The sequence below is a fragment of the Neovison vison genome, chromosome 3, assembly GCF_020171115.1.
Source record: "Neovison vison isolate M4711 chromosome 3, ASM_NN_V1, whole genome shotgun sequence".
Taxonomy (NCBI): Eukaryota; Metazoa; Chordata; class Mammalia; order Carnivora; family Mustelidae; genus Neogale; species Neogale vison.
Genome location: NC_058093.1, coordinates 82,500,235 through 82,522,350, shown reverse-complemented (window position 1 = coordinate 82,522,350; position 22,116 = coordinate 82,500,235). Strand labels below are relative to the sequence as shown.

At 43.3% G+C, this 22,116-nt stretch overlaps 1 protein-coding gene across 1 annotated transcript in view; it reads left to right on the top strand.

The window, feature by feature from the left end:
- Positions 1 to 22,116, top strand: part of KIF5C (kinesin family member 5C) — a 156,533-nt gene that overhangs the window by 65,989 nt on the left and 68,428 nt on the right. Inside the window, exons 4-10 of the mRNA XM_044242511.1 lie at positions 392 to 496; positions 4,746 to 4,794; positions 5,056 to 5,111; positions 5,793 to 5,880; positions 11,660 to 11,784; positions 14,402 to 14,506; positions 14,867 to 15,015. Of these exons, the coding sequence (XP_044098446.1) occupies positions 392 to 496; positions 4,746 to 4,794; positions 5,056 to 5,111; positions 5,793 to 5,880; positions 11,660 to 11,784; positions 14,402 to 14,506; positions 14,867 to 15,015 (677 nt within the window). The remainder of the gene's footprint in view (positions 1 to 391; positions 497 to 4,745; positions 4,795 to 5,055; positions 5,112 to 5,792; positions 5,881 to 11,659; positions 11,785 to 14,401; positions 14,507 to 14,866; positions 15,016 to 22,116) is intronic.

Genomic DNA, 22,116 nt, shown 5'->3' with positions numbered 1-22,116 from the left:
TAAAAATTTCAAAACAAAAAACACATTTAGTATGTGATAGTCACCATATAATCCCAGACCTTCTCCTGTCTTCCTTCCCTCCTTCCTACCACACTCTCACCACATATAATGATTTGCTGCCCTGAGTGGCAGCTGGAGAAAATATTTTCAAGCTCTAGAGCCTGACAGAACAAGCTCCCTTCTGCTGGGTGAAAAGGAACACGGTGAGTTATTTCCATGAACTTTTGGGCTGATGGCACGTCAGGGGGACCTCCAAGGATCTGACTCTGTGTGTGTGTGTGTGTGTGCTCCCTCTTCCATGGAGTTCTGTTATGAAACCCAGCTTGGTTCCTTCTCTCTTCACATGTTTCCTGGCACTCTAGCTGCCTGTGCTTGTTTTTTTCCTCACTAGGGGAAGCTACATGACCCTCAACTCATGGGGATCATCCCAAGGATTGCGCATGACATCTTTGACCACATCTATTCCATGGATGAAAACCTGGAGTTTCACATCAAGGTAAGTGCTGTTGATTAAAGAGAAAAACTGGGCCCCAAATCATGTTTTCATTTTCCTTTTTGCATGTATACATAAAAGATTTTTTATCTATTTTAAATGAAATGCTATGGTAAGCAAAGCCATAGTTATTTAATGACTCAGGTGAATACTGAGGAAATATCAAAGTAAAATAAAAGCCTTATTTAGGATAGAATCATCTTGATAGTTCTCTGAATTCTACCCTTTACCCAGTGGATCTTTATAGATATGACTGGAATGTGTCCATGATTGGGTTAGGACAGCATTTCCCAAAGTGTGTTCCATGTCCCTCATATTATTATTAATAGGTGGGCTATCAGGGAAAAGGCTAATGGCGCGAAATAAGCTGGGAAAATGTTTTGTTGAACAATGTTAAATTCATCACAAGTTAAATATGCTATTATGTAATCCAGTTCTACAAAGAGGACATGTAGCAGATTACGTTTTCCAGCTTCTTTGACTGTGTTCATATTTTTCCCCTCTTGAGGTATGATGGACTAGTGTTTTGAGGAGTATGCTCTGACAAGTGTTGGTGAAGGGTGTTATCCTTCCTGGTTTTTGTTTTAGTTTTTATTTTTTTATTTCATTTTATTTTTTAAAAGATTTTATTTATTTATTTGACAGAGAGATCACAAGTAGGTAGAGAGGCAGGCAGAGAAGAAGTGGGGAAGCAGGCTCCCCGCTGAGCAGAGAGCCCGATTCAGGGCTTGATCCCAGGACCCTGAGATCATGACCTGAGCTGAAGGCAGAGGCTTAACCCACTGAGCCACCCAGATGTCCCTTGTTTTTGTTTTTAAACCAGAACCTCATTGCAGCTTAAATTTGAATTGAAAGAGAAATTTTTTCTCTTAATTACAGCTGTTAATTTATAACATTGGATATTAGGGATACATTCATTGGAACTCATTTGTTTTCACTGGACTGAAAGTCACTTGTTTAAGCAAAAAGAGGAAGTTGTTACAAGATACAAAATATGTTGGTAGGCATGGGGCGTGGAGGTTGTAGAAAAGCAAGAAATCCAGACCCCCCCCTTTAAATAAATCTTTAAATTAAAAAAATTGAGATATAATTCATGTACCATAAAGTTCATTTTTTAAAGTGTACAGTCTGATGGTTTTTAGTATATTTCCAAAAATGTACAACCATGATCACTATCTAATTCCAGAACATTTTCATCACCCCTGAAAGAAACCCCATCCCTGTTACAGTCCCTGCATTTCTGTTTGCTTGCTTTATCTATCTGAGGGGGAGGCGGGTCGGGGGAAAAGCCACCATGACAGCTCCCATTCCACATCCCTTACTCCCATTTCCTAATTCCCCAGGGAAGGGGCTCATTGGCCTAGCCTACAGTTGGGTTGCCCCCAGTCTGATAAGCTGTTTGCAGGATGCACATGGCTGGCTGGGTCCTCACCACAGCAACTGGGAACAGTGTGGACAGGGCGTGAGGAAGAGACGGGGTCAGTTCCAAGAAGAAGACTTGGAGCAGAGCAGATGAGCCAAGAGGCTGACCAGCCCCTTTGAGCCTGGGACCTTAGTGCACTAGGCCCATCCTTTTAGAGATGAAGAAACTGAAGTTTCAAGACTTAGCACTGGATGACCAAAGTCACATATCAGGTTATTGGCAGAGCTGAGATTAGACTCTTGATCTGACCAAACTATGTGCGGCGCCTCTTTCATTATCTTAAACTTCCGCCCTTATTTCTGCTATGTACCTTTCCTAAATTATATGAAAACAAGGCAACAGCTGTTTGCCTTTCATAAATTAGATCCAGGAAGTCTTTTTACTTCACATATCTTTTCCTCCCGTTTGTTGGTTAACACAGGTTTCTCCTCCTTGCCGGGGTTCTTTATATCTAAGGATACAGAAGCCTCTGGCTTTGATGGGATCAAGATTTAGGAGCTTAGTACATCTTTAAGGCTGTGTGCATTTAAATACCTTAAACTCCTGTAGGGTTCTTATGGGATAATCCTGGAGTAAGATGTTAAACCAATTACTGCCCTCAAAATAGGGTCTTGTATTAGAATCTTATTAAGATAAAAACTGCCCCAGCATGGTGAGGGGGGGAGAAGGGGGGGGTCGGGAGGAGAAGGAAGAGCTCCCAAGTCTTCAGGGCTGAATTTTACACCCTGGCTTCCTCTTCTGCGTTTGTAGTTATGCTCACTTACTTCATAGATCAAAATTGCAAGTGGGCAGACTAGCTATTGACTGTTCCGTGTTTTGAACTGAGTGGTGACGGGCTTAATCAAGAAAAAGAGGCTTGATTAAAGCAGTTTTGAAAATCTGTTCCTTAAAGTGAGCCCCATAGAGGCTTTAAATGTTATTTCCGAACATGTTATTTTCTTAAGCAAAACAACACATATTTATTTTTCTTCCACCTGGTCTCACAAAGTATTTGAAATGGCGCCGCGCGCACACACATACACACACACAAAACCACAATCGTCCCTCCCCATGCCCCAAAAGCAGCCAGTATCTTCTGTGGTAAAAATAAATTAATAAATCAGAGGGGTTTTTCTCTTCTCGTATTAAATATGATTAGGATTTTAATTGCCATATTAGCTAATATGTAATTTATGACTGCTTTTAGTGTAATTAATTTCTCTGCAATCTATGGAAATAAGGACACATATGTACATCTCTAAGATAACAGAAATCTTAATGAAAACTAGACAATTTTGAGATGCACAGAATGGTTTGGAACCATGGTTGAGTTGGCTACCGGGAGGCTGAATTAGAAATGTGTAAGATTAGAGGCCAAACAGACCCTAGGATTTCAGTCACAGGGAGAAGTTTTCAGGAGCAGTGAGTCTTTCCAAGGTCAGCTAGGTCTGTCTATGACGCACACCGCTTGGTGACTGGGGAGTTTGACAGATAATCTGGCAAGATCAGGTTGTTAGGCAGACGGGCAACTTGGAGAGGATGCCCAGCAACACATTCCAGTGTTCGAAGCCAAGACCCCAGATCCCAGAGAAACTGGGAAGTCAGGAGGCTCCAGGACACAGACTAAGTAATGAACTGGGCTGAGGGGTGAGGACTAGTGCTGGGTTGGGGAGGCTTTGCTGCCCCTGACCAGAGGTCCAGAGTTGAGATGCAGGGGTGAGGCTGGGATGCATGGGTGAATTTTCACCTGTTGAGTTACACTCCAGCTTTACAATTGTTTTTTTCAACTTCTTTTCTTTCTCAACAGCTTGTTTGTCGATTCCTTTGTTTAGGTTTCCAAAAAAACCCCATGAACATGAGGGAAAGAAAGTTGATCTGGGAGGTGGAAGGCAAGTGTAGACAGAGTGCAGAATCCTAGAGAGAATTTTTGACCTGATTAAGTCCAACGGCTTCATTTGACAGATGGGAAAACCGAGGCCTATAGTCCTAGTTATATGTGAATTAAATCTCCACAGTCACATGTCTAGTTAAAGTTGTTCTCAGGTGTCAGGTAGTATAAAAACCACCTAGGGAATTTGGGAGCCAATTCCTTAGTTCTTGGAGATTCTGATTTGGAGTTGTGCAGTTGGGCTCACACCTTTGCAGTTTCAACAAAGGCTGTGGGTGATGCTGACGCAGGTAGGACTGGGACTGGGCTCTGGGAATACCCGATTAGAAGGCTTTCTCTCCCCCTCCCAGTGGAGTCTTTCTCTCATTAAATCCCATTTTGTTCCAGTCCTTCCTGGCCTCCCCAACGCTGGCCACCATCAGCAGCTGTCTCCCCGTTACCCTGGAGCTCTTGCAGCTCTAAGCAAACTGCCCATATCCCCGTCCCCACTTCCTTCATGTGAATGTTTTGGACCTGGTCTGGTGAGGGGGTCAACATCCTGCATGAGGAGATGCCAACTGATTTCAACAACTACCCGCCAAGAACGTTTTCTGTTCCAGGCTTTGTCCTATCTAGAAGTTTGCTCGGTGCTCATCATGTGTGAAGGGTAGAGTCCATCTGTAAGTGGTTGTCTAGGGCACAGTGTAAGGAGCACCTGAATCCAGAGCACAGACCACAAGACCCACTGTACTGCAGGGAGGGGTCCACCTGGGCAGGGGCCCTCAGAGCAGGCTGACCTAGCAGGAAGCAGGAGAGCACAGAGTCGACTGGGGCTCTGCTGCAGGCTTCTGAGTCCAGCTTTCTGCCGCCTCCTTCCTGCTCTTCTTAGCTGTGCATGACAAAGGCTTTTATGAGTTCTAATAATGACATTCTTCAAATACAGCATGGCATTTCTGTTTCAAACTCCATTTGTTTTTAACTAGGTTTCCTATTTTGAGATCTACTTGGACAAAATCAGGGACTTACTCGATGGTGAGTAACCTGAATATATGTCCTCTATTTGTTTTTTAACAAGGTCCAGGGAGGGTGAAGCGATTCACAGCTCTTCTGCTTAAGGAATTAATGAAAATTTATAGACATGTTTTATTACCTTTATGCTATCTGCTTATTCTCAACCAAGGCTTAAAGAGATTATTAGATTTGCAGATCTTTGGTAACAGTTTCTGTTTTTCCTCCAATACAGAATCTTTAACTTTTCTTTTCTCCTCTGCCTTATGTCATCCTTATTTTCAGTATCCAAGACGAACTTGGCTGTTCATGAAGATAAAAACAGAGTCCCGTACGTAAAGGTATGAGGAAAACTTGATGATGCCATTGACTTCTCTCCCAGCACTGTTACAGAATATGCCCAGAATATTGTTTTAAAGTGTATGTAGGTGTTTCATCATGTTCTTTATATTTAATATCATCTGGATAAAAAATAGACATTTAATTTCTTCAGTCATATCTGTATGTGAATGTGTCACAGAGGTCTAGTCACATGAGTAAGAAGTGGAGAAGTGAACAGATATTTATTATTCACATGTCAAGAGGCTTTGATAGTGGAGATAATTGTGTATACTTCGCAGGGAGAGGAAGCCTATCATAGCATTATGCCTAGAACTTCAAAGTGACTAATTAAAGTTGGTGGCTCGCATGAAAAGCAAAGCAAAATCTCATCCATTTCTTTTTTTGTCCCTGATTTTCTTTATTTTCTGTTTCTACTGCTGTTGAGTATGCACAGGTACTTAAACATCTAGGAAAAAGGGGACATTTCTTTTCTGGTTTACTTCTGGGTTTCTTAGGGTTTTAGCAGACTCCTCTTTGATGTAGAACTCAAGCCATAAGCAAGGAGCAAGAGCTGTTGGATCCACATGGCAGCCTTTCTCTTATCCTGCACCTCTTGAGGAAAAAGGGGAGAATGTTTAGCTGTCTTCAAATAGAGTTGCTTTCCAGTTTCTAATGGTGAACCTGATCTGACTCTCTTCCAGGGGTGTACTGAGCGGTTTGTGTCAAGCCCTGAGGAGGTCATGGATGTGATAGATGAAGGCAAAGCAAACCGACACGTGGCTGTCACAAGTAAGTGTGGGTGGTGGTTTCTCAAACCCTGTCACTTGGGATACAAGTGTATTTCCTTGGGACAACAAGGAAATCACGCCAGGGAAGGTGTTATAAAGCAGTGGCCCGGAAGCAAGCACACGGGAGTGTGCAGCACTTGAGTGTCTCAGCAGGTTGAGGGAGGCATGCCTTCCGCCATGCAGGAAGCTTTCGGGAATGCTAGGTGAGGCCCTCTGGGCCCTGGTAGCCCCCTCCCTCTGGACCCTGGGGGAAACCATCAATCAGCCAAGGAAAGGAGACTAAAAGCCAGCTTCTAAATGTATTTTAACCACATTCAGGTTAAAGAAAATGCAAGCCAACAAATTTTATATGCTAGCCATACATGTGGAAGGAAACCTCTTTAGATTTCTTCCCTCTGTAAAAAAGGAAAAGAAAAGCAAGGAGCTCAGAAAGTGGAGCTTGGAGCCTCATTGAAAACCTTCCTTTTAACAAACAACATGCAGGCCAGCGTGCTGACCTTGCAGTTCCTTCCTTAGCATGCACACACATCTCCAGGAAGCGGGTCTGATGTTAGAGCGGCAGTAGCTCTGGCCCTCCATCTTTGGGCTGTCTCCTTTTTAGGAATATGAACAATTCAGAGTGAGTTCATAGGAAGAGCTTGGGATTTCTAGCTTGGAAGAAAGAAAAACTCTGAGGAGAACATAGGGACAGTGTAATATATTTCTTAACATGTTCATGGTGCTGATCTGCATGAAGTTGGTTTTGCTTTGTATGAACCACATAGGTAGGCCACCCAGGATTGTTGAAGCTACCAAGAGGCAGGTTTTGACTGAACCATGAGAACTCCCTGCTCCTGATAGCTGCCCCCAGGAAAGCCTGCTACCTGGAGGGGCCAGGTTCTCTGTGTGGCATACAAGAGATGGAAGCATCGGTTGGTTGACTGGTCTAGCCTCTCTGTCTCTTCTACCAAAGGCTCTGTGATTCTGTCATCCAATACTGTAATTCTCTACCTTTCCTCTACCCCCACGTCCTATCAGATGATATTCACATGTGTGGCAGATTTTATAGGTGAGCCTAGACATGTATACAGCATAGGTTAAATTCCATGTCTTTCTCTTCTGCCTCCACATAAGGCTGATATTCTCATAGTAATAGCGTCTTGTTTATAAAGAAGTTATTTGTTTGAGGAGTGCCTGGGTGGCTCAGTGGGTTAAGCCTCTGCCTTGGGCTCAGGTCATGATCTCAGAGTTCTGGGATCGAGCCCTGCATCGGACTCCCTGCTCAGCAGGGAGTCTGCTTCCCCCTCTCCCTCGCCTGCTGCTCTGCCTACTTGTGATCTCTCTTTTTTCTGTCAAATAAATAAATAAAATCTCAAAAAAAAAGAAGTTATTTATTTGATTTCTTAAGCTATTTTTAGTCGTAAATTATTCACAGCATACTTGACAATCCATCTTGTCCCTTGGTTCAGAACTGTAGATGTAGAACATTAATTATTTTTCTTATCATTGTGGTAAGGTGGTTTTAAAATTACACATAACATAGAACTTACCATTTTAACCATTTTTAAAGGTAGAGTTCAATGGCATTAATTCCATTCATAGCGTTGTGCAACCATCATCACTGTCCATTTCCAGAATTTAATCATCCCAAAGCTAAACCCCATGCCCATTGAACAATACCTCCCCATACTTCCTCCTCCCAACCCTGGTAACTGGTTTACCACTTTGTGTCCCAATAAACTGGATAAGTCTAGGTACCTCATATAAGTGGAATGATAGAAGCCCTCTTATGACTGGCTTGTTTCATGTAGCATAATGTCTTCAGGGTTCATCCGTATTGTAGCATGTGTCGGAATTTCCTTTCTTTTTAAAATGCTGAATAATATTCTATTGTAGGTATATGCTACATTGTTCATTCACCCATATATAGACATGTGGATACTTATGTTGCTTCCACCTTCTGGCTGTTGCAAATAATGCTGCTGTGAACATGGATGTATAAATATCTGTTGAAATTTCTGTTTCCAGTTCTTTTGTGTATATATACAGAAGCAGAATTGCTGGATCATATGTCAACCTACTTTTAATTTTTTTAGGAACTACCACATTGTTTAACATAGTTTAACGCTGTAGTTGCATACCATTTAACATTCTCACCAACAAGAGTGTGTGTGAGTTTCAATTTCTCTACATGCTTGCCAATGCTTCTTAGTTTCTATTTTTGTTTTTAATAGCCATACTGATGGGTGTGAAGTGTTATGTTGCTGTGGTTTCAATTTGCATTTCACTAATGACCAGTGATGTCTGGCATTTTTTTTCATGTGCGTATTGGCCATTTGTACATTGTCTTTGAAGAAATGTCTGTTTAGGTTCTTTGCTCATTTTATAATTGTTTTTTTTTTCTTGTTGATTTATAGAAGTTCTTCTTATATTTTGGATCTCAGTTCCTTATCAGATATACAATTTGTGAATATTTATTTTCTCTCATTTTGTGGGCTGCCTTTTCATTCTGTTGGTGCTTTCCTTTCATGCGTAAAAGTTTTAAATTTTGATCAAGTCCAATATATCTGTTTTTTACTGTTGTCACTTGTGGTTTGAGTATTATTTCCAAGAAATCATTGCCAAATCCAGTGTTGTGAAGTTGTCCCCTATGTTTTCTTCTAGGTTTTATTGTTTTAGCTTTTACATTTAGGTTTTTGATTGTTTTTGAGTTAGTATATGGCCTAGGTGAGAGTCCAGCTTCATGTTTTGTGCTTGTAGATATACAGTTTTCAGCTTGGTAAAGAGACTGCTTTTTTCTCATCAAATGGTCTTGATACTCTTGTTGAACATTATTTTACCATTTTTATGTGAGGGTTCATTTCTGGGCTCTCATTGGTCCATCTCTGTGTTTGCCTTTATGCCAATGCCACACTCTGATTATTGTGGCTTTATGGTAAGTTTTGAAATCAGTAAGTGTGAGACCTCCAGTGTTCTTTTCCAAGATTGTTTTGGCTGTTCAGAGCTCCTTGAGACTCCTTAGGAATTTAAAATGGACTTTCCTATTCCTGCGAAAAACACGATGAGGATCTTGATACAGATTGCATTAAATCTCTAGATCATTTTTGGTAGTATTGATATTTTCATGATGAGAAGTCTTCTGATTCATAGACAGGAATGTCTTCCCACATAGAGGTGTCTTCTTACATTTTGTATTTTTTATTCTTTTTGAAAATTTTAGAAGATTTTATTTGTTTTTAAGTAATCTCTACACCCAACATGGGGCTTGAACTTTTTTTTTTTTTTTAAAGATTTTTATTTATTTATTTGACAGACAGATCACAAGTAGGCAAAGAGGCAGGCAGAGAGAGAGAGGAGGAAGCAGGCTCCCCACTGAGCAGAAAGCCTGATGAGGGGTTCGGTCCCAGGACTCTGGGATCATGACCTGAGCTGAAGGCAGAGGCTTTAACCCACTGAGCCACCCAAGTGCCCCGGGGCTTGAACTTTTAACCCCGAGATCAAGAGTCACATATTCTACTGACTGAGCCAGCTAGGCACCCCTCATTTTGTAGTTTTTAACATAGATTTCTTTTACTTCCTTGGTTAAATCTGTTCCCAAGTATCTTTCTTATTCTTTTTGTTGATATTTTATTTCTTTTATTTATTTTAGAGAGAAAGAGAGAGAGTGTGTTAGTTGGGGGGGGGGCAGAGAGAATCCCAAGCAGTGGTAGAGCCGGACACCGGGCTCAGTCTTACGACCCTGAGATCATGGCCTGAGCCAAAATCAAGAGTCGAATGTTTAACAGACTGAGCCAACCAGGTGTACCTCTTTTTGTCAAAAATTTAAATGGAATTATTTTCATTTCAGATTGTATATTGTTAGTATATGAAAATGCAACTGATTTTTACGTATTGCTTTTATATCCTGCAACTTTTGCTGAATTCATTTATTAATTCCAACATAATTTTTGTGTAATCTTTAACTTTTCCCCCCATATATCCTGGAAAGATTTTTTGGCAGGCCACCGGAGGAAGCAGCCTTTATTCACAAGTTACCTCCAGAAACCAAAAAGACTATGTGCCCACTTTCAGCACCTCCTGTCCTTCCTGGATCTCACATTGCTCCACCTGGGGGAAACGAGGAGATATAAATTGCCTTTTGGTTTTCCAGAGCCCCAGTCTTTCCCCTCCCTCTGTGGTCTTAGAAATTCAGTTACAATACTGTTGCTTATTTTTTTCGGAAATGCCTGATGCAGCTACTTAATAACAATTATGGGTGAAGGGTATGAGGGGAAGAAGTTGGGTGAGTAAGAGTGATGCACAGAGAATAGGAACATAGTCTATCAAAAGGCCTTCTGTCTCGCCTTAGTGGCTTGATCCTTTGCTGGTTGCATTTCTCTTCACACCAGATCACACTTTTCTGAACTAGATGGGGGATTTCCACTACCAGCCATGGACACAGCCCCAGAGCCATGAGATGAGCTAGTCTAAACTTAGGCACATTCCTGGCCCAGAAAGGCTTAAAGTGATTGGTCAGGCACATTCCCCCCCCCCCCCCATGTATATCTTTGCTGTTTTTCCACTGAGTTCAGGGGCTATAATTTCTGGAGCAATAGTGGGATATGTGATAGGAATGTCAAACTTCATGTCAGACTCATAGTTGAGGAGATCATGGATATACCAGCATTTTCCAAAACACTGAGGCCCTTCCTTGTTTTTTTTTTTTTGAGGCCCTTCCTTGTTGGACTCTAGTTGGAATCCATCTTTGTCTACATTCCTGTTGTTTTCTACATACTGAATAAGTATGTAGATAAAGTATGAAGATATTCCTCTTTGAGTCCTGCAGTCCTGCACCCCAACTCATGATCTGGAGGTCCAGCATTAGTCTTCAGCCATCTTGAACAAGGGTGCCTCGAAAGTTGGTTTTAAGAAATGATTGCTAGTAGGGGTTGAAGAAGACCATCACTGAGATCTCTCCCTGCCTAGTTAACAGAGACCAGGGGCCAAAAAGATTTCTAGTACTTGGTACTGATGAAGCATATTTAATCTTTGAGATCTTTTGTGTGCCTAGTATGGGTTATAGAACTGTATTTAAGGGGAAAAAAAAAGTTTTAAATCTTAAGGTCATAATCCTTCTTTAAGAAAGCTTGTGATATTCTGGATAAGGCAAGACTTGCACACATGATGAAGACAGAATACACTGGGTTCTAACCATAAAGACAAAGCCTGAGAGACTGAAGGTGAAGGGGAAGGAAGCTGTGAGCTCTTTGTTCTTTTCTTTTCTTTCTTTCTTTCTTTTTTTTTAAGATTTTATTTATTTGAGGGAGAGAGCACGAGTGAGCGAGCACAAGCAGGGGGTTGACAGAGGGTGAAAGAGAAGCAGACTCCCCTCAGAGCAGGAAGCCTGACACAGGGCTAGATTCCTAGGACCCTTAGATCATGACCTGAAGGTTTGATCAACTGATTCTTACTTACTTTCAACTGACTGAGGCACCCAGGCACTCCAGGTGTGAGCTCTGTGAGGCCAAGTATCCGGCTGGAATGAGATGTTCCAAAACATGGGGGCTTCAGGCAAAGCTAGAGAATCTGTTATCTTGAACCATCCACTAAGATTCTTAATTTCTTTGCCATGCGAAGATACTTTAAATCTCTTATTGTCTTTTTTAAAAGAAACCGTGGTCTCAGATACTTTTTTAAAATTGGCTGGACTTACTTTAAAAAGTGGAGCTATATTGAGCATAATTTGTTATGGTTTTTAGATGAGAGGCTTTCTACCTAAACTTATTATTCTTTGCAGAACAGTAAACTATTTTCCTTTTCAGACATGAATGAACACAGCTCTAGAAGTCACAGTATCTTCCTGATTAATATTAAACAAGAGAATGTAGAGACGGAAAAGAAGCTCAGTGGGAAGCTTTATCTAGTTGATTTGGCTGGGAGCGAAAAGGTAATTGGTTCCTTATTTGTATTATCTATAATTTTCCCTATTATTTGCTTCAGCGTGCAATGGTATAATTTTCATACTCTTTCCATTCCCTGGTTTTAAAGAGCTTTTAAAGTTTCTGCTACTGTGCCAAGATAATATTAAATTTCACCTTCAGTTCTCTGCTCTCTTTTCTGGTCCTGAAGTGCCCTATTCACGACATAGGAGGTGCTTTGAATGCCAACTTGGATTTATGCTTAATGGTCCCCAATGAGGACATGAGGCAAGTGCTGGTGTGCAGTTAGCTGGTGTGTAAATGGGGGAGGGACGTGTCCGTTTGCTGAAAGGGAAGATCCGCATGTTGCACCAGATTCAAATAGGCCAGAAACATACTTTGCCATTGGACTGTAACTGTCCTGTCCCCACACATTTGTTTGCTGACAGAAGATCTGGAACCTGGGCTGTTCCTGGGTTCTCTGCTTCTCTCTGTGGTGGGTATGATCTGACGGGGCTTCCTGTGGGCAGACTCACTTCCTTCAGGCCAGGAGGCCAGTAGGCAGGGGTTTGGTCAAAAGCCCTGCCCCTTCTCTGGTTTTGTCGGGGCTCTCTTTTGGCATCTGTCCCATGCTTTCCTAGGCACTGGTGGAGGCCATACTCTAGAGCAAAGAACCTCCTAGCTGCCCCCTCCCAGCCTCAGCTCCATAGCACTGCCAGAGCTTCCTGCTGCCACACCCTTTCTGCGGGCACTGCTTCCCTCCGGCGACCTCACAGAGCAAGTCCCGGTGCACAATACCATGTGGCTTCTGTCATCACTGACACTGTGCTGACTGGCCCCAGAGGCCAGCCCTGAGGCTCAGCCAGTCTCCTGGATTCTGTAATTGATTCCCCACTTACTGTTCCCCACCGCTCAGTTGGGATACACCAAGTTATGGCTACTAACATCTGCGTAAGTAATGGCTACTTGAAATGATCTCCTGTACACATCTGTAAAGCCATGAGCAGAGTCATGTTCCAGGATGTTCCTGGAAAATGATCTGGCTGGGTATCTAACATTTTATGGGTGAAGCTTATAACTGTAATTAAATAGACATGCACCAGAGTGGGAAGACAGAGCAGAACCATTCAGTTCTCGCCTGGACATGGGCAACCAGGCCTTGCCTTGCTGCCACAACAGCTGTGTGGCTCTGGGGAAAGAGCGTAGTGGCCCCTTTGTGCTTCCGAGTTTGCTCTCTTTCCCTTTCAAGCACAGAGAGGAGCGCTTGGGCCTGCGTGCCGTTGGAAACAGCTCAGTGCTGGTGGTCGAGTGTGCAGGCCTGTCCTCTGTACAGTGTCGTGGTTATTGCTTAGGATATAGGCACTTTACAGTTGTGGTCCTGTACCTTGTTTCTTTTGCTCACATCTATACTCCTTTGCCCTAGACGTGTCCACATGAGTGTGTCACTGTGATCTACTAGGATGAACTCCGGGCTTTAATCCCCAGCTCCCCTACATGGTGTTCTTGCCTTGGGCTGCCGGTGGACCTTTCTGGAGCTCCAAGTTTCCATGTCTGTAAATAAAAGACATTTGTCCCTGTCTCGTATATTTCGTGGAGTTAAGGTGCTCCGATGTGAAACCACCTTAAAGCACGCTGTGTGAATAGGCTGTCACTGGGGACCCAGCAGCAGTTTTATTTCTCTGTCAGCAGTGGTGTCTGTACACACACAGTTCTCAGAGAAAGGAGTATCTCTAGTGTTTGAAAACACTGCCCCCTGGACGCGTGTTCGTTTCTATCCCTCGTGGCTGGCGGTCTTTGCACAGTTTGCTATCCCTTCCCTGCTTTCCTCTCTTCCGAGAGCAACTGCTCCTCCTGCTTGCTTGGCCGACCAGCCGAGCCAGGGAGCACGTGGGTTTGCCTCTCTCCCAAGGATCTGTAAACTGCTCTCTACCTAGAGCAGACGCTGTCAGTAGGAAATTGCCAGGAATAACACAGCAGAGGAGGGACTGTATGTGGTCCCTCTGGCTGCAGAGGAGAGAAGACAAGTTGACCACGTAACATACACTTTCTTGACTTTGATGCCCCTGAGTATCTTGCCTTTTGGACGGTCGTTCCCCTTCTCCTTGCTACTGGAGTCAGTAAGTCCGGGAACAGAGTCAGTCAGGCAGGGACAACTTCCCACCACCTCTTGTCTTTGCCTGAAGTTGGAGCTTGTCATGTACACTCGCCCAGTATGTCCATTCATTGTGGCCAGGATGGTGTTTTCGTGTCATGCTTCCCCCTGGGCTCCCTCCGGTGAGGAGGCTGTGGCTCAGGCATGCAGGGCCCCAGCCTTTCTGTGGTGACAGCACTCTTGGAGCCTGGTTTCCCTCGATGGATGTCCCCCAGGGAAGCATCTGCAGCTCTACCACTAGAGGCATTTCAGCCATTCCCCTAAAACCTAATTGAGAGGAAAATGACAACAAGACAGAACAAATCCCCAGCCTCAGGCACAAGGGAAGGTTTGATCAACGTGATTCTTACTTACTTTTATTTTGTCTTGCGTTCCAGGAGAATTCACATCGGCCCCCCTCAATCCCCAGCCCTGTGCCCTCCCGTGAATTGGAATTTTCTGCTCTGTGCGTTTGCTGCCCTGCTCAGCTCACTGCTTTCTCTTCTCTCTGGTAGGTCAGCAAGACTGGTGCCGAGGGAGCTGTTCTCGATGAAGCTAAAAATATCAATAAATCTTTGTCTGCTCTTGGAAACGTGATCTCGGCCTTGGCAGAAGGGACAGTAAGTGATCCTATCCCCATCTATTGAATGATATTATGAGAAGTCACTTTTTGGGTCTGTGTACACTCTTTGCCACATATCCCAGAGATTAGTTTGTTTTTCTTTGGAAGGGAACAGAGGGAATCCTGGCTGTAGACATCCTACTTGCTGGGAGATCTAGTCCATTAAAATGTGTGAATGGTGATGCTAATTTCCCTCGGCCCCAGACTGGGCACTCTAAACTTTGGCCAAATCCAAAGACTGGGCAACAAATTGTTTTACACATGTTTCTAAGTCCAGTGTCCCCTTTGCTAACTTGCTTGTGTTTTCTCTGTGAATGGACAATGGCTATAATAGCCAATACTTTTTTTTCCTAAATAGAAAACACACGTGCCATACCGGGACAGCAAGATGACTCGGATTCTTCAGGACTCTCTGGGTGGGAACTGTAGAACCACCATCGTTATTTGCTGTTCTCCCTCTGTCTTCAATGAGGCTGAGACCAAGTCAACACTGATGTTTGGGCAAAGGTGGGTGTGGTCTCTCACTCTGGTGCTCTGAGTGAGTGGTGAGGGGTTAGTGTCGGTGAGGAAGTGAAGGGAGTGGCAAGCAGTCCGTTAGGAAATTGCACGTAGCAGGTGTTGCCTGTAAACTTGAGGCATCGCTGACTGAGGCCAAAAGAATAATTATGTTTTAAAAGAATCTGCAGGTATATGCCAGTCAAGGGTATGATATTTTTAAAGAAGTCCTTGAATGTATTATAGATGTGACTGCTGGTAATTCAGTGGAGTGTTGCTTTTGTTCTTCACGGAGTTAAATCTTATTTTTGGGTTCATAGGATTTCAAGTGTGTGTAGCTCAAGACTGATAGCTTCCTTTAATTCCAATATTTGGGATCCATTACGGAGTCACTAATAGAAAAACCAGAAACTTGGATGAATATGGAGTGATTGCATAAATATAAAAGGGGGTGAAGGAAATCCTCATACAAACTTGGGAGTGGGAGGCACACCATGGATATTGAGGAGAGGGCACGGCATGGTGGCAGCCCTCTTCCCACCTTCACAAATGTCTAGATCTCTGAGAACTCACAGGTGGGCAGCAGGACAGCGTGGTAATCCTGAGACAACATTCATGTGTGTGGGTTAGTGTGGGCCTTCCTGCCTCTCTTGCCCAGCCCACTCTGCTGCCCAGAGCCCGTCTCCTTCCGCCATGGACCCTTGGTGCCAGTTCAGCATGTGGGTTCCAGTGCTGCCATGGCCTTCAATTCTGAACAGTTGTGAGGTCTTCAGACAAGTCACCAGGTCCCTGCAGGCTTCACCTGGCTTATTTGTAAATGGATGCACACAGCACTCCCCGTGTCTTCCCCCGGGACTGTGTTGTGTGGTCATGTCTGAGAAATAGTTTAAGATGCCTAGAGAATGGACTAATCGGGGTGGGCATGCCGCATGGGGAATTGTTAGGGCCTGTTTAAACTGCATTAAACCCCAGTCATTTCCTGAACCCACAGCAGAACATAGAATTATGCAGTCATGGCACCTGTGGGATGTCTAAATAAATAATAATTACATTGAAATGTTGTAGAACTAATATCTTTTAAACTGGGTTTGGGTCCTTTACTTCTCAGATAACTTCCTTGAGTAGTCAAATGCTTAGGTGCACGGATTGCAGGAGGATAGCCCCTACAAGGGTCATGGGATACCTATAAACCTGCACCTGCTTATGGGAAACATGGAATACTGTAGTGATCATCTTGCCTGTCCTGTCTCTCCTGGTTTCTTCACCTTAAGCGTTAACATTTTTCTCTGAAGACATGTTTGAGCAGACTAGCCCCAAATGCATTTACGGAGAAAACTTCTCTTTAAAAAAAAAATGTCTGGGGGCGCCTGGGTGGCTCAGTGGGTTAGGCCGCTGCCTTCGGCTCAGGTCATGATCTCGGGGTCCTGGGATCGAGTCCTGCATCGGGCTCTGCTCAGCGGGGAGCCTGCTTCCCTCTCTCTCTGCCTGCCTCTCGATCTACTTGTGGTTTCTCTCTGTCAAATAAATAAATAAAATCTTTAAAAAAAAAAAATGTCTGACTTGCAAAGTAAAAATAATCTGAATCGTTGCAAGCCAGGGCTGTCCTGGGGCATGGGCTGTCTGTCTCCAGGTGCTGCTGTGAGTGGGCATTTGCAGCTGTCTGTAGGGAGAGTTTCACGACCGTTCTCTTTCTTCTGACCTTAGTGAGGCAAGTGTTAGCATCGTCATGATCACTAGTGCCCAGCACAGCCGGGAGTGCCCATCCGCAGTGGTTCCTATCTCCCCCATGTACAGAGGATGACGTGGAGGCTTAGATTCAAAGCCATTAGGTGCCGCACCTGACCGCACATACCAGTAAATGATTAAACGTATAGGATGACGTAGAATGGGGATTGTAGAATATGACCCCCAGCCTCTTCTGTGCAAGCTCCTGGATCAGTATCCTCGATGAGCACAGGCCTCTGGGTCGGTAATTTCAGTTTGGAAGCCAACTTCTGTTACTGATCCATTCCTCTCTTTTGTTTACTTCTCTCCAAGCCTCTCTGTCCTCGTCCATAGGGAAAACTCGAATGCCTACCTCTGAGAATTATTGGGAGGATTAATGAGATGCTTCAGTTTTGACTTAGCACAGGGGTGGGCTGGCATGTGACAGGTGTTCGGGGTTGCAGGTCTCCCTTTTCAACAGTGCACAGTCTGGGAAGGTCACAAAACAAATGGGAGTGCCCGGAGTGGAATGGAATGTCTGAGACAGACTGGGGAGAAGGGGCCGGACTGAGTGAGGTAGAGCGAGAAGTAAGTTCCTGGAATGAAAGACTAAAGAAATAGTGATACTAATTTGGGATTCCAGGAAATAAAAATAAAATGTCAATTCTCTTTTCAACTAAAATCGATTAGTCTGCCATTTTTTAAAAAAAGATTTTATTTATTTATTTGACAGCGTATAAGCAGGGGCAGAGGGAGAGAGAAAAGCAGGCTCCCCACTGAGCAGGGAGCCCAATGTGGAACTTGATCCCAGGACCCTGGGATCATGGCCAGAGCTGAAGGCAGACGCTTAACCGACTGAGCCACACACATGCCCTGTCTGACATCTTTTATCAGTCATCTGGATACTAGGCTCCATGAGAGCAGGGACTGAGTTTTATCATCTGTGTCGGTCATCCCAACAAGCATCCAGTACAACTAGTATACAGTAGACGGTCATTCCGTAAATGCTTATCCAGTGAATGAATGGATGAATTAAATGCTTATTGTGTAGGATTCCTTAGAATATTAGGGCAGGTGTTGAGCTGTGACACCATTATGTCCGAAAGTTTGGTTAGGTTTAGATCTGGTGTGTTTTCCAACCCTGTAATTGGAAAGGTGTGAGCTTTGGTTCCTCACCCTCTATCCCTGAGTTAGATTCTTCAAGGACATCTAACTTCTCTATGGGGCCCATACCTGCTTTATTGTTAAATATACGCATTGAACCCAATTACACAGCAGACAAGAGTCTGAACATCGGATTAGACATGGTATCTGATAGCTAATGAGATTAAGCACTTTGAACTCAAAAAAGACTGCTGGGCACATTTCAAATTCAGTGTAACGAGTGTTCATTATGCTCTTGTTGCGGGGTGGCCAGACCTTAAGGCTATATGAGGTTCCTTCGTTATTCCTATGTGGTTTTTCAAGGACATGAAGCAACTCTGTGTTTCTTGCTAGGCTATTTTACTATATTGATACCCTGAATAGAACAATAGTATATTTTTTGAAGCAGTAGAAACATGATAAGTGTCTACAGATGCCTGAGGGCAGCCTCCCAAGTCAGCAGTCTTTAGGATTCTAGATTAGGTACTGGAATTAAAAGGAAAAAATGCACACAGTCTATTTCTTGGTTTTAGTGATGAATTCTGGCTCTTTTATTTAGTCAGATTTGTGTCTTTTGGTCCCCTGAGTGCCCGGCATTGCACTATTAAAGAAGTAGAAGCCATTTTCTGTGTTCTCAAAAAGCTTTTAATCTAGTTAAGGAGGGGACACTTGAATTTCTAGGCAGCCGAGAGTCAAAAAGCTGAACTGTGGGAAAATAGAACACTTCTTGCTTTTAAGGAATAAGATACTCAAATTAGAACACTTTCATTGATTTTTTTTTTTTCCTTTTGGCTTCCAGCATTTTTTTTTTTTTAAGACTTTAATTACTCTTCCAAGGTACTTTCATAGCACATTCGAAAAGGATATTTGTAAGTTTTAGAAGTGTGAACTCAAATCACCCAATTATCTTGGAAGCCTATTTAATGTACCTTGATGGGGGAGTAATGAAGGAAAAGGGGGCCTCCCTGGGGGCAGACTGATCTGTTTGGAGTAGGCCTGAATCAGCACATCTTTGACACTAAGTTTTGACTTATGTAGCATGAATAATTCAAAGGCTTTTTGTATGTTATATGTAGAAGGAGAATTGGTAATTTGGGGAAAGTAATATTATTCTTTTTCTGAAATGACCCCCCCCCTTTTTAAAAAATTCTGCCACCTCTTGCCCAGTTTCACCGAAACAGTTAGTCCTGAATGGAGTGCATGCAAAACTCAGTTCACCAGATCATGATAACAAGTTATATGCAAGGGTAAGAGTGAGTACTTTGGCCAAGGCAGAGCAGACCCTTAGCTATACTTTTGACATAGAATGGAAAAAAGTCTCAGATCACCCCCCGTTGCAGTGCCTGTGGCTGAAACACCAATAAGGTTAATTTGTGCTCTTGGAGGGAGATATTCTGTTTATGGTGGAGGTTTAACCAGGCGCCACATCCTCATCCAAATCTGTCATTTCTCACTGTTTCTTGGGAGACTGGAGTCTCCCAAGACTCTGTCCAGAAGACACAAAATTTAGAGCTTTTTAGTTTTTCATTCCCTTAACCCCCCGCTCGCAAGCGAGGAAAATGGGCTCACCAGGAAATGGGAAGGTGCTCTGCAAGAGTCATGTTTCCAGAAGGAGGTTAGGTGTTTTATGTGGAGACTAGGACTTGGAACACATTAGAGGCTATCATGGTTTAATGTGTCAGCTTGGCTGGGCTGTAGTACTCAATTATTGAATAAAACATTAATCTAGGTGTTGCTACAAAGCTCTTTGTGGATGAGATTGACATTTACGTCAGTTGACTTTAGGTGAAGCACATTGCTCTCCACAACATGGTGGGCCTTACACAATCAGTTGAAGGCCTTAAGAGCAAAAGCTGAGGTTTCGTAGAAAAGAAGAAATTCTGCCTCAAAACTGCGGCATCAATCCCTGCCTGAGTTTCCAGCCCCCTAGCCTGCCCTGTGACTTTTAGACTCTCAAGTCCCCATGATCATGTGATAAATACATGTTGTAAGGTATAATGGAAGGAAAATGCTGAAAATAAGAGATAGGAAGATACCAAGAAAACACATCTTTCTGGCTCTCTCAGGGAGGCCAGAGTAATTAGAAGAAATTCCTGTGATATGTAGCATGTTAGAACTATGCCCAGAAAGTACAAGTAGAGGCAATTATTGAGGAGTTGGGTGGGGGAGGGATTTATCATGCAGAGTGATGTGAACTGAATGGCCCTAGGATGTCCCCTCTTCCAACAAGGGCTTGATTCAAGTGCCAAATTACACTTATGTAATACAGAATGCCTGTAGTTGTCACCCATGGGGCCTTAACCCCAGTGATAGAGATGGACGTGGTTGGCAGTCCTAGATACCTGGACGTATGCTTCCGAACATGTAAACTACAAATTCAGGGACAGAGAGACCTAGAGGTGCTGGGCAGGAAATAGAATGCTCGAGGACCAGGGGACAGGGTCTTCCTTCCACTCCTCAGTGAAATATGTCTTAGAGTCCTTTTCTGACTGTCTCCCTGTGGGGAAACTCTGTGGAAAATGTACTGTGACCTGCACTCTTTGCTATGCTTGGTCTGGGGTTAACATTTTCTTTCTTTCTTTCTTTTATTTTTTTAAAGATTTTATTTATTTATTTGAGAGCGAGAGAGAGAATAGGAGGGGAGAGGGGCAGATGGAAAGGGGGAAGCAGGTCCCCCCTCCCCGCTGCTGAGCAGGGAGGCTGATGTGGGGCTCCATCCCAGGACCCTGAGATCATGCTGTGAGCTAAAGGCAGATGCTTAACCAACTGAGCCAGCCAGTCGCCCCAGTTAACATTCTTTTTCAAAGGTGGTTAACATTCATTAGCATTGAGGTCTTTTAAAAACTGGGTCCTGGTTCCCTTCCTGTGGGGAAAGGAGGATGTTATATCTGGGGCAAGTGTGGATCATATATTATTTAAGCTGTGCTTGGCTCTCTGAAGCAAACAGAAACAAAGAAAAACTGCAAAACAGAAATCCTGATAACTGTACCCTGAAGATTTGGCTTATTAGTGCTGAGCAGGTCTTGCTGGTAGGGTATATACCTGAGGTTAGTTAAGGTCTTCCCCTAAGTAGCCTTGGTTAGGATTTTGCTCAATGTTTGCTATGGATATAACCGTGGAATGGGCATTTATTTCTATATACAGCTTGGGGGCTCTGGCTGAAAAGCCCGAGGGTGTTTAAGAATGAAGACTCAAGACACTCCTCTGTTCCTTTGGGAGTGATCCGGTCACACTGAGATTAACACATGTTGTCACAGTGGGATAGACGTATAAACACGATGAGTGAGCAGTAAATTTATGGCTAGAGTAAGGTTCCTGCAGATCACTGGTTTGTTTCCTGTATCGGGGAGATAATATCCCAGGACTGTAGGGGCTGGGTGGTATTGCTTGTTGCTCTCTAGCTTCAGATAGGCAAAATCAGAAAGCCTGCCTTAGGAGCATTTCTCACTATTTGTGGTCCCGTTGACTTTGCTTCCTTGTAAGGTACTTGAAATTCTTTGGCAACCAGGTTAAAGAGTAAACACATGTGTGTGTGCTCACACATCCCTGAATTGTGTCTAGAACACATCCTTGAGTGTTCATGATCCATGTGGATTCATTGTATTTGAATGGAGTCCAAATGTAATGCTGTTTAGTGTGATTATAGCTAGCAAGTATATGGAAAACCAAAATAAAAGAGAAAGAATGTGAAAGTTAAAAGACACTTGGATGTGCTCTACAGTGGACAAGGCAAAAAAGCCAGTGTAGACCACTACCCCACCCACCTGATGGCAGCAAACTGAATGTTTGCACAGGAGGAAAGGGAATTAGGTATGAGTAGCCAAATTAGACAGGACCTAATGATTAGGCTTCTCTATTCTGTAAATTTCCCTGAAGTTCAAGGTAAACAGCAAAAGAGATTGTAGATGTTCAACATCTTTTTGCTCTAAGTCTTTTACGGAAATGAGAGACTGAGATACGCTTTATTCCACCTCGTAAGGTTGGTTTCAACATCCTAGATGGAATGTTTGTTCTATTTAGAAGAAATAGCTCCAGGCACAGAGATTCAAGTATCTTTCTCAGTGACTCACTGTAGTTGATTCCATGATCTAGAAATTCTTGTATCTGACTCGATTCCTTTCTGTATCACTTTATTTTTCTTACCCTTTTTTGGTTGATTTTAACACACGTATAATAAAATCCATAAGCTCAAGTGTGCAACTCAATAAATTTTTACAAATATATGTACACATAAAACCGTCACCCAGCATCCTAGAAGTCTCCCTA